The sequence below is a fragment of the Somniosus microcephalus genome, chromosome 21, assembly GCF_052327205.1.
Source record: "Somniosus microcephalus isolate GS21.2 chromosome 21, FLI_Smic_1.0, whole genome shotgun sequence".
In the NCBI taxonomy this organism is placed as follows: domain Eukaryota; kingdom Metazoa; phylum Chordata; class Chondrichthyes; order Squaliformes; family Somniosidae; genus Somniosus; species Somniosus microcephalus.
In genome coordinates this window covers 14,995,591-15,007,844 of record NC_141007.1, presented here as the reverse complement: position 1 = coordinate 15,007,844, position 12,254 = coordinate 14,995,591, and the positions used below count along the sequence as shown (strand labels likewise).

General features: G+C 46.7%; 1 protein-coding gene across 1 annotated transcript in view; it reads right to left on the bottom strand.

The window, feature by feature from the left end:
• Positions 1-1,212: 1,212 nt before the first annotated feature.
• Positions 1,213-12,254, bottom strand: part of LOC147102611 (galanin receptor 2a-like) — a 581,869-nt gene continuing 570,827 nt past the window's right edge. Inside the window, exon 2 of the mRNA XM_085963262.1 lies at positions 1,213-6,068. Coding sequence (XP_085819388.1) covers positions 5,321-6,068 — 748 coding nt within the window. The 3' untranslated portion in view covers positions 1,213-5,320. The remainder of the gene's footprint in view (positions 6,069-12,254) is intronic.

The following is a 12,254-nucleotide window of genomic DNA, read 5'->3' as shown; positions in this document are numbered from 1 at the left end:
TCCTTCTCTCCTTTATGTCTCCAAGTGTTACTGAGTATTTCTTCCCAGTTTCCCTCCCTCCTCCTGTGATGTTGTTGACTTAAACCGGTGTAGCGTTCTAGAGGCACCAATCCCCTTCTGCGACATCTTCATATCTGAGCGAAGACAGGTTATTGAACCAAAGGGTGCGGGGGTGGTTGTTTACAGCAGAATGCAAGAGGTCACCCAGGTCCTGTCTGATAGATACACCCCCTTAATCCTCCCTCGCCCAGGTCCTGTCAGATAGATACACGCCGTCAATCCTCGCTCACCCAGGTCCTGTCTGATAGATACACACCCTCAATCCTCGCTCACCAGGTCCTGTCTGATAGATACACACCCTCAATCCTTGCTCACCCAGGTCCTGTCTGATAGATACACACCCTCAACCCTCGCTCACCCAGGTCCTGTCTGATAGATACACACCCTCAAATCTCACTCACCAGGTCCTATCAGATAGATACACACCCTCAACCCTCGCTCACCCAGGTCCTGTCTGATAGATACACACCCTCAATCCTCACTCACCCAGGTCCTGTCTGATAGATACACACCCTCAATCCTTGCTCAACGAGGTCCTGTCTGATAGATACACACCCTCTGACCTATGCCATTAACTTAAATTCCTTCTCCATATAACAGTTCAGTGCCCTAACTTGGTGTTGCACCAAAACAGACCTGTGCCTGAATTCACGGCGTTTTGAACTCCCATAGCTAACCCAATGCATCTTCCCAACAACAATCAGATATATCAGGAGAGTAATCAATACAACTTTGCTTGTCGACAAGCTGCACACTCTTTAACCTGCCTGGGTGGTGTTTGGCTCCTCCCAATTTTCTCCTTCGGTCACTGACCCTTGCTCATTCTTCTTGTGTGAGCCATGATGATAAATATCAGGCTATTAGACCATGGGGCCATCACAGAAGACCCAAATCCTGCTCTCCACTGATATCTAGGCTTTCCAGTGGGAAGTCACTGAATACTTGTCAGGAGTAGGAACCCCCACTGATTCCTTCCCTTGGGCACCTGGACCAGCTGTAGTACCCTGACTCCACCCTGCTAACTCAGCACTGAACAAGGATTGGACTTGGGACTTTCACAGAATCACAGAAACCCCACAGTGCAGATAGAGGCCATTTCGGCCCATCGAGCCTGCACCGACACATATCCCACCCGATCCCCGTAACCCCTACACCAACACATATCCCACCCTATCCCCGTAACCCCACGTATTTAATCCCCCTAACACTAAGGGTCAATTTATCATAGCCAATCAACCTAACCCGCACATCTTTGGACTGTGGGAGGAAACCGGAGCACCCGGAGGAAACCCACGCAAACACGGGGAGAATGTGCAAACTCCACACAGACAGTCACCCGAGGCCGGCTTCGAACCCGGATCTCTGGCGCTGTGAGGCAACAGTGCTAACCACTATGCCACCGTGCTGATCTGTACGGTTCATTTCCACACTGGGAAGTTCATTTACCACCTAAGCAAGTGTGGACAGCATATCTGCATGGCTTTCATTTAGCAAGGTATGTCCAGGTCCTTGACTAGTCACATGTCAACTTGGCTCAGTTGCACTCTTGGATCTGAGTCAGGAGGTCAGGGGTTCAAGCTCCAGCCCAGCATGTGAGCACATAATCTAGATTGACATTTCATTACAGTACCGAGGGAATGTTGTATTCTCATCCTCCTGAGGAGACGTCTACCTATTCACATGGAGTTATTCGAACAAGAGCAGGGAGCTTTTCCATTATCCTGATTTAGCATTCCTCCCTTTTCCAATACCACCAAGAACAAAGATAACTTGTCGTCCATCTCATTGCTATTAGTGGAACTATACACAAAATGGCCACCACATTTACACACATAACATCTGGCACTACACTTCAATGGAACTCATTGTACGTGAAGCACTTTGGGATGTTTCTGAGAGATGTGGGAAGGACCTATATAAATGCAAGTTCTTGCTTAGTCCTTACCAGCCAATGGTGTGTGGGGGTGAGTTACGAACTACTTGCAAGGCAGGTGCTTTCAAGTAATGTAAACAAAGCTAGGTTAAGCCAGCGGGTGATCTTAGGAACATCGGAACAGGAGGAGGTCATTGAGCCCCTTGAGCCTGCTCCACCATTCAGTGAGATCATGGCTGACCTGTACCTCAACTCCATTTACCCACTGTTATAAATCTCATCATTCATCAAGAAACTACTCGTGAAATAATGCTGGACTGCCAGCTGGTGGCGTCGTCCAAGGAGTATAAATACTCGGGCGTCGGCCCCAGCTTGCCTGGGACATTTTGTAAGACAAGGTACTAGTGAAGTACAACTAGACCTCCATGTTCTGAAACAAGTTGATCAAAGCCTTGCTTTATGCTCAAACCAAGTGCGTAGTGAGTTTTATTACGTCACCCACCATTGCTCCAAATCCTTTGCTACCCTTACCCAACAATAATCTATCAGTCTCAATCTGGAAAGCTCCCCCAGAATCTCTAGCCTTTTGGGGGAGAGAATTCCAGATTTCCACTGCACTGTGTGTGAAAAAGCGCTTCCTGATTTCACTCCTAAATGGCCTGGCTCTAACTTTAAGATGATGTCCCTTCATTCTTGGTTCCCCCACCAGAGGAAATAGTTTTTTTTTCTATTTACCCTATCAAAACCGTCTAACAGCAACAACAACAATAACAACCTGCATTTATATAGCACCTTTAACATAGTAAAACGTCCCAAGGCGCTTCACAGGACTGATTATCAGACATCATTTGGCACCGAGCCACATAAGGAGATATTCGGGCAGGTGACCAAAAGCTTGTTCAAAGAGGTAGGTTTTAAAGAGTGTCTTAAAGGAGGAAAGAGAGGCAGAGAGGTTTAGGGAGGGAATTCCAGAGCTTAGGGCCTTAGCAGCTGAAGGCACGGCCGCCAATGGTGGAGCAATTAAAATCGGGGGTACGCAAGAGGCCAGAATTGGAAGAATGCAGATATCGCAGGCAGTTGTGGGGCTGAAGGAGATTACAGAGATAGGGTGGGGCGAGGCCATGGAGAGATTTGAAAACAAGGATGAGCATTTTAAACTCGAAGCGTTGCTTAACCGGGAGCCAATGTAGGTCAGAGAACACAGGGGTGATGGGTGAACGGGACTTGGTGCGAGATAGGATATAGGAAGCAGAGTTTTGGATGACCTCAAGTTTATGTAGGGTAGAATGTGGGAGGCCGACCAGGAGTGTGTTGGAATAGTCAAGTCTAGAGGTAACAAAGGCATGGATGAAGGTTTCAGCAGCGGATGAGCTGAGGCAGGGGCGGTGACGGGCGATGTTACGGAGGTGGAAATAGGCGGTCTTTGTTATGCTGCGGGTATGTGGTCAGAAGCTCATTTCAGGGACAAATATGACACCAAGGTTGCGAACAGTCTGGTTCAGCCTCAAACAGATGTTAGGGAGAGGGATCAAGATAATGGCTAGAGAATGTGGTTTGTGGTGGGGACCAAAGACAATGGCTTCGGTCTTCCCAATATTTAGTTGGAGGAAATTTCTGCTCATCCAGAACTGGGTGTTGGACAAGCAGTTAGACAACTTAGAGACCGTGGAGGGGTCGAGAGAAGAGGTAGTGAGGTAGAGCTGGGTGTCGTCCGCGTACATGTGGAACCTGACGCTGCACTTTTGGATGATGTCGTCAAGGGCCAACATGTAGATGAGAAATAAGAGGGGGCCAAGGATAGATCATTGGGGGACACCAGAGGTAATGATGTGGGAGTGGGAAGAGAAGCCGTTGCAGGTGATTCTCCTGCTTCGATTAGATAGTTAAGAATGGAACCAGGCGAGTGCAGTCCCACCCAGCTGGACGATGGTGGAGAGGCGTTGGAGGAGGATGGAGTGGTCAACCATGTCAAAGGCTGCAGACAGGTCAAGAGGACGAGGAGGGATAGTTTACCTTTGTCACAGTCACATAGGTTGTCATTTGTGACTTTGATGAGAGCCATTTTGGTACTGTGGCAGGGACAGAAACCTGATTGGAGGGATTCAAACATGGAGTTCCAGGAATGAGTACAGATTTGGGAGACAACAACACATTCAAGAACATTGGAGAGGAAAGGGAGGTTGGAGATGGGGCGGTAGTTTGCAAGGACAGAGGGGGTCAAGGGTGGGTTTTTTGAGGAGAGGGGTATCACAGAATCACAGAAACCCCACAGTGCAGATAGAGGCCATTTCGGCCCATCGAGCCTGCACCGACACATATCCCACCCGATCCCCGTAACCCCTGCACCAACACATATCCCACCCTATCCCTGTAACCCCACGTATTTAATCCCCCTAACACTAAGGGTCAATTTATCATAGCCAATCAACCTAACCCGCACATCTTTGGACTGTGGGAGGAAACCGGAGCACCCGGAGGAAACCCACGCGAACACGGGGAGAATGTGCAAACTCCACATAGACAGTCACCCGAGGCCAGATTCGAACCCGGGTCCCTGGCGCTGTGAGGCAACAGTGCTAACCACTATGCCACCGTGCTGCCCCGCATGACAGCAGATTTGAAGGGGAGAGGGACAGTACGTGAGGAGAGAGAACCGTTAACAATATCAGCTAAGATGGGGGTCAGGAAGGAAGTTGGGTTGTCAGCAGTTTAGTGGGGATAAGGTCGAGGGAGCAGGAGGTGGGTCTTATTGACAAGATGAGCTTGGAGAGGACATGAGGGGAGATCGGACATTTTAAACACCTCGATCAGTTCACCTCTCAAACTTGTAAACTCAAAAGAATACAAACCAAGTTTATGCAACCTGTCCTCATAATTTAACCCTCTAAGCTTAAATGTGTTGTGAACACTTTGGTGCCATTGGCTGCTATTTGGTAGAGACAAAATCCATCAATCCAACAATAGCATTTCACAACTATCGCAGTGCCAGTAATTGCTGCTCTGTGCCACAGCAATGTGTCCCATTGTTCCAGTGTTGTATATATAACAGTAAAATAATCCATGCTATTTCTGAAGATTCACACACATTTAACATTCAGAACAGGAACCAACAAGTTTTTTTTTAATACTGTATCTCACTCATGAGCATCAGTTGACAGGATCCGTATCTGGATAGACTCTGGAAGGTCAGGGTGTTTTCACTGTTGATGCGACAACCATCTCTCTCTGTGTAATAGTGCATAGACTCTTCTTGCATCTTGACTCTTGCGTTACAAATTCATTTTCTTTTTTTGTTTTTGCTTGCTCCCTGTGTGAGAGGCGTTGGAACGCAAGGCAGTCTATGTAATCAGGTCTCTCTACCTCAGCCCCCGGCTCATGTCTAGGGGCTTAGGTCACATTGAAGGCCATCAAGGTTCTTGGTGGGGTCACCTTGTGTCCTGCAGGGCCCGGCTGGCTCCACTGCCGACTGGTTGTTGGGTTGTTGTGTTCACTGATGTGCGACGCCTCGGTGGAGCCAACCTCGGTGTGGGCCACTTGCACCACGTGCACTTTATTGATGACTTTCTTCCTCAGCAGGCAATTGAACACTTTCTTGAAGCCCTTGCGGAAGTGCTTGGAGACCAAGGCGTAGACAATGGGGTTGAGGCAGGAGTTGGCGTAGGACATGCAGTGCGACAGGAGCCTGAAGACGTAGGTGGCCTGGTTGAGTGGGAAGTGGCCAAACCAGAAACACAAGATAACCAGGTGATGGGGCAGCCAGCAGAGGCAAAACAGGACAGCCACAATGATGATCATCTTAGTGACCTTGCGCTTGGCTTTCTTGGATTCAGACATGTCTTCGATGGGATCCACGGCAGTCCAGAGGTACCTGATGGTCCTGGTATAGGCCAGGCTCAGGATCAACACCGGGATGATGTACCCAAAGATGAAAGTGGAAATGTCCATAATCTTGCGTCTGTAATCGTCCCAGACTGGGAAGCAGAGGGTCATGTCTCTGTAGTGGATCACCTGGTAGTAGCTGAGGTAAGGACTGGCAAAGGCAAGTGAGATTCCCCAGATGATGCAGATGGCCGTCAGGGCATTTCGGGGAGTCCGTAGCTCCCGGGATCTCAGAGGGTAGCGAATCGCCAGGTACCTGCAAGACAGAAGGATAGTGACCCACCGCCCTGTAAATACTAAGACACTCCAAGGGCTCTCTGCAAATACAAATACATAGAAACATAGAAGATAGGAGCAGGAGTAGGCCATTCGGCCCCTCGAGCCTGCTCCGCCATTCAATGAGATCATGGCTGATCATCCAAACTCAGTACCCTGTCCATGCCTTCTCCCCATATCCCTTGATCCCTTTAGCCTTAAGAAATATATCTAACTCCTTCTTGAATATATTTAATGAATTGGCCTCAACTGCCTTCTGTGGTAGAGAATTCAACAGGTTCACCATTCTCTGGGTGAAGAAATTCCTCCTCATCTCTGTCCTAAATGGCTTACCACTTATCTTTAGACTGTGACCCCTGGTTCTGGACTCCCCCGCCATCGGGAACATCCTTCCTGCATCTAGTCTGTCTAGTCCTGTTAGAATTTTATAAGATTCAATGAGATCCCCTTCATTCTTCTAAACTCCAGTGAGTATAAGCCCAATCGACCCAATCTCTCCTCATACGTCATTCCTGCCATCCCAGGTATCAGTCTGGTGAATCTTCGCTGCACTCCTTCCATGGCAAGAACATCCTTCCTCAGATAAGGCGACCAAAACTGCACACAAATACTCAAGGTGAGGTCTCACCAAGGCCCTGTACAACTACAGCAAGACATCCTGGTTCCTGTACTCAAATCCTCTCGCTAGGAAGGCCAACATACCATTTGCCTTCTTAACCGCCTGCTGCACCTGCATGCTTACCATCAGCGACTGGTGCACAAGGACATCCAGGTCTCGTTGCACTTCCCCTTCTCCCAATCTATTGCCGTTCAGATAATAATCTGCGTTCCTGTTTTTGCCACCAAAGTGGATAACCTCGCATTTATCCACATTATACTGCATCTGCCATGCATCTGCCCAATCACCCAACCTGTCCAAATCATACTGGAGTTTCTCGGCATCCTCCTCACAGCACACATGCCCACCCAGCTTTGTGTCATCTGCAAACTTGGACATATTACATCTAGTTCCCTCGTCTAGATCATTAATATATATTGTGAATAGCTGGGGTCCTAGCACCGATCCCTGCGGTACCCCACTAGTCACTGCCTGCCACTCAGAAAAAGACCCGTTTATTCCAACTCTTTGCTTCCTGTCTGCCAACCAGTTCTCTATCCAAGTCAGTACCTTGCCCCCAATCCCTTGTGCTTTAACTTTACACGCTAATCTCTTATGTGGGACCTTATCGAAAGCCTTCTGAAAGTCCAAATACCCCACATCCACTGGTTCTCCCTTATCTATTCTACCAGTTACATCCTCAAAAAATTCCAGTAGATTAGTCAAGCACGATTTACCTTTTGTAAATCCATGTTGACTTTGTCCGATCCTGTCACTGCTTTCCAAGTGCTCTGCTATTAAATCTTTTATAATGGACTCTAGCATTTTCCCCACTACCGATGTCAGGCTTACAGGTCCATAATTCCCTGTTTTCTCTCTACCACCTTTTTTGAATAGTGGGGTAACATTAGCTACCCTCCAATCCATGGGAACTGTTCCAGAGTCTATAGAATTTTGGAAGATGACCAGCAATGCATCTACTATTTCTAGGGCCACTTCCTTAAGTGCCCTAGGATGTAGATTATCAGGCCCTGGGGATTTATCGGCCTTCAATCCCGTCAATTTCCCTAACACCATTTTCCTAGAAATACTGATTTCATTCAATTCCTCCCTCTCATTAGACCCTATGTTCCCCGACATCTCTGGGAGGTTATTTGTGTCCTCCTTTGTGAAGACAGAACCAAAGTATGTATTTAATTGGTCTGCCATTTCTTTGTTCCCCATTATAAATTCCCCTGATTCTGACTGCAAGGGACCTACGCTTGACTTCACCAATCTTTTTCTCTTCACATATCTATAGAAGCTTTTACAGTCAGTTTATATGTTCCCTGCAAGCCTACTCTCATACTCTATTTACCCCTCTTAATTAATCCCTTTGTCCTCCTTTGCTGAATCCTAAACTGCTCCCAATCCTCAGGTCTGCTGCTTTTTCTGGCCAATTTATATGTCCTCTCCTTGGATCTTATGCTATCCCTAATTTCCCTTGTTAGCCACATTTGAGTCACCTTTTTTGTTTTATTTTTATGCCAAGCAGGAATGAACAAATTCTGTAGTTCATGTGATCTTTAAATGTTTGCCATTACCTATCCACCGTCAATCCTTTAAGTAACATTCCCCAATCCATCTTACCCAACTCGCGCCTCATACCATCGTCGTTTCCTTTATTTAAATTCAGGACCCTAGTCTCTGAGTCAAATACTTCACTCTCCATCTTAATGAAGAATTCTATCATATTATGATCGCTCCACCCCAAGGGGCCTCGCACAACAAGATTGCTAATGAATCCTTTCTCATTACAAAATACCCAGTCTAAGATGGCCTGATCTCTAGTTGGTTCCTTGACATATTGGTCCAGGAAACCATCCCGTAAACACTCCAGGATTCCTCCACAGTATTGTTACTAATTTGGTTAGCCCAACCTATATGTAGATTAAAGTCACCCATGATAACTGTGGTGTATGTGCCTTTAAGAGCAATTGTGGTGTATGTGCCTTTAAGAGCCCCAGGTGTGCGTAATGCCGGTAATTGCCACTTGGGCTATATAAGCCTGTGTATTGTGTATATCCTTTAGAACCCCCCCCCAGACTTGCTTAGTAAATACCTATGAACCAACTCCTGTCTTCAGTGTCTTTATCTACACACGGACACTACAGTGGCGACGAAGTGGAAACGGACTTACCTGCAATTCGGCAGCACCTCAAGGACATCGATTCCTCCAGCGTCCAGAAGACTCAAGGAAGTTATAGAAACTGTGGTTTCACCAGCTGGCCAAGCTGGTGGCAGGTACTGCGCTAATCCTTCCTGGGCGTCAGGCTGGGGCTCCAGCGTTGGGCTCTACAGCTGAGACAGGCAGCGAAATCGGAGGCAAGCAATAACGGACTGGGAGGGTGCACTCGGGAGACGGCCGGCGTGGCAAGCAGGTCAGCGTTTAGACCTCCGTCGGGAACGAGTCTCCAACAGTGAATAAACGGAAACCACAGTAAAACAGCGTTGTTATCGGTAGCAGCGGCGGGAAAGCGCAGGAAGCGCCATATCGTTGCTACAGAGAGAAAAAAAAAAAGCGCGGGAAGCACCATATCTTTTTTTTGAAATGCCTAAGTCTGGCAATATTGATGCTTTTGATAACGAAACAGAGCCTAACTTTGGCAATATTGATGTTTTTGATAACAAGATAGAGAATTGGACCACATATGTAGAAAGAGTGGAGGTGTTTTGCACCGCAAATGGAATAAAAGATGAAGAAAAAGCTTCAGTGCTTCTGGATCTAATGGGCGCAGAAACATACAAGCTGTTACGCAACTTAATCACTCCAGCCGAACCGATGGACAAGAATTTTGAGGAGATTGTTGATACCCTACACTGCCAATTCGAGGCAGGACTGTCAGATTCTCTGCAAGACAAATTCATCTGCGATCCCCTAAGTGTAGAAACACAAAAAAAGATATCTTCTGGAAAAGATTTAACACTGGACAAGGCTTTCAGTGCAATAGGAGCGGCAAAGATAAAGCAAAGGCCACAGGACTTCGGCACCCATGAAATGACACGGGGTTTCAAGAGATGTTATCGCTGCGGCAGATCCAACCATGACCAGAGGGATTGCTGGTTCAAAGAAAAAGCATGCAGGCGATGCGGAAAGATGGGACACATTCCACGTGTATGCCGATCTGAAAATAAAAAATCCACTAACGGGAAAAGAATCAATAAGGAAAAGCACAGAAAGGTACAAATGATGACGGACAGTAGCTCCAAAGACCAGAAGAGCGATAGCGACTCCGGGAACAAGAGACTAAGCTCTCTCAAATTACATAATGTAATTGCCAATGAAGATTACCAGACCATTTGGGTTACCCTCATAATAGCAGGGTCCCCAGTTAAAATGGAGCTAGATACAGGATCAGCTCTAACCGTAATAAATCGACGAGATTACGAGAGGCTATTTTCGCATATACCTCTAAAAGACACATCCATTATCTTAAAAACATATACGGGGCAGAAAGTATACCCCAAAGGAAAAATAAAGGTGCCTGTGGTATACAACGGCAAAGAAATACAAAAGTTGTATTTATACATTCTACAAGATGGTGGTCCACCGTTGTTGGGACGTGAATGGATAAGGAAGATACGTTTAGACTGGCACTGACGGTGACCAGTAAGGAAAAAAACAAGGATGACATCATACCTGAACGATTGAAAGACATCTTGGCCAACGCCAAAGAAGTGTTTCAAGAGAAACTAGGAACCTTGAAAGGCATCACCGCCTCAATAAAAGTGGAAGATGCAGCAATTCAAAAAAATTTTAAGGCAAGACCGGTGCCATACGCAATACGTCCGGCAGTCGAGGCAGAGCTGGAGAATTTGGAAAAGGCAGGCGTATTATCCAAAATAGATTGGAGCGAATGGGCAACACCCATCGTTCCAGTCATGAAAAAAGCATTGAAAAATAACTCTGAGGAACAGAGAAAAATTCGCATCTGTGGGGACTTTAAGGTGACTGTAAACCCGGTCCTTCACACGGTACAGTATCCTCTTCCGAGGATAGAAGATATTTTCGCCTCACTATCCGGAGGAAAACGTTTCACAAAAATTGACTTGGCACAGGCATATCTACAGATGGAGGTTGAGGAGACCTCTAAAAAGTATCTCACAATAAACACACACAAAGGCCTGTACCAGTACAATCGACTGGTTTTTGGAGTAGCATCAGCTCCAGCTATCTGGCAAAGAGCTATGGAGCAAGTCCTGCAAGGGATTCCGGGGACTCAGTGTTACCTAGACGACATCCTTATAACAGGAGAAAACGACAACGAGCACCTTGCCAATTTGGAGCAGGTGCTCACTAGGCTGAAAGAACGGGGCCTACGAGCAAATCGCCCCAAGTGTGAATTTTTCCAAAATCAGATATCATATTGTGGCCACATAATTAATAAGGAAGGGTTGCATAAGTCACCTGAAAAAATTGAAGCAGTTATAAAAGCCCCAGCACCTGAAAATGTTTCACAATTGAGGTCATTCCTGGGATTAATAAATTACTATCATAAATTTTTACCGAACTTATCAACTATTCTACACCCTCTTAATGATCTTCTACACTGTGGTAAACCACTGTTTGTATTCCTGTTTGTCCTGTTTGTATTCCACTGTGTACATGCCTGGACATGCCTCGGCTGACTCCTCCCACAGGTCCTAGTATAAAGGTGACTGCTCCCCAGCCCTTAGTATCATGGACCGGTCGACCACGCGAGGCAGACCTCCATTCTGTTGTTAATAAAAGCCTTTGGTTACTCTTCTAACTCTCAGTCTTTTATGAGTAATTGATAGCGCATCATACACACAGGAGTGATTTGGAAATGGAACGAAGACTGTAAACGTGCCTTCCATAAATGTAAAGACTTAATCACATCCGAGAAAGTTTTGGCTCATTACAACCCATCACTACCAATCAGACTGGCGTGCGATGCATCCCCTTATGGCATAGGAGCGATATTGTCCCATAGATTCCCTGATGGCTCGGAACGGCCGATAGCTTTTGCGTCACGCTCATTGAACTCAGCTGAACGTAACTATTCCCAGATAGACAGGGAAGCACTCAGCCTGGTATGGGGAGTGAAGAAATTCAACCATTACCTACACGGACAAAAATTTACCTTGCTGACTGACCATCAACCCCTCATCTCCATATTCAACCCTAAGAAAGGTGTCCCCATTATGACGGCACAGAGACTACAGAGGTGGTCCCTTTTTCTAGGGGCACACCAATACAACATTGAATACAAAGGGTCAAAACAGCATGGGAATGCTGACGGTTTATCGCGCCTGCCGTTGCCAACAATAGAAGAGGCACCTACAGTAGACCCAGTAGAGATATTCCACTCTACCATAGTGGAATGTCTACCGGTGACAAATTCTGCCATTGAAAGGGAGGCCAGAAATAACCCTACTCTCTCACGGGTCTACGATTTAACAATGAAGGGATGGCCAGCACATGGCGAACCACTGTTGCCAGCATTCTCGCAAAGAAGAGAACAGCTGTCAGTGTGCCGAGGAACCTTGATGTGTGGATCCAGAGTG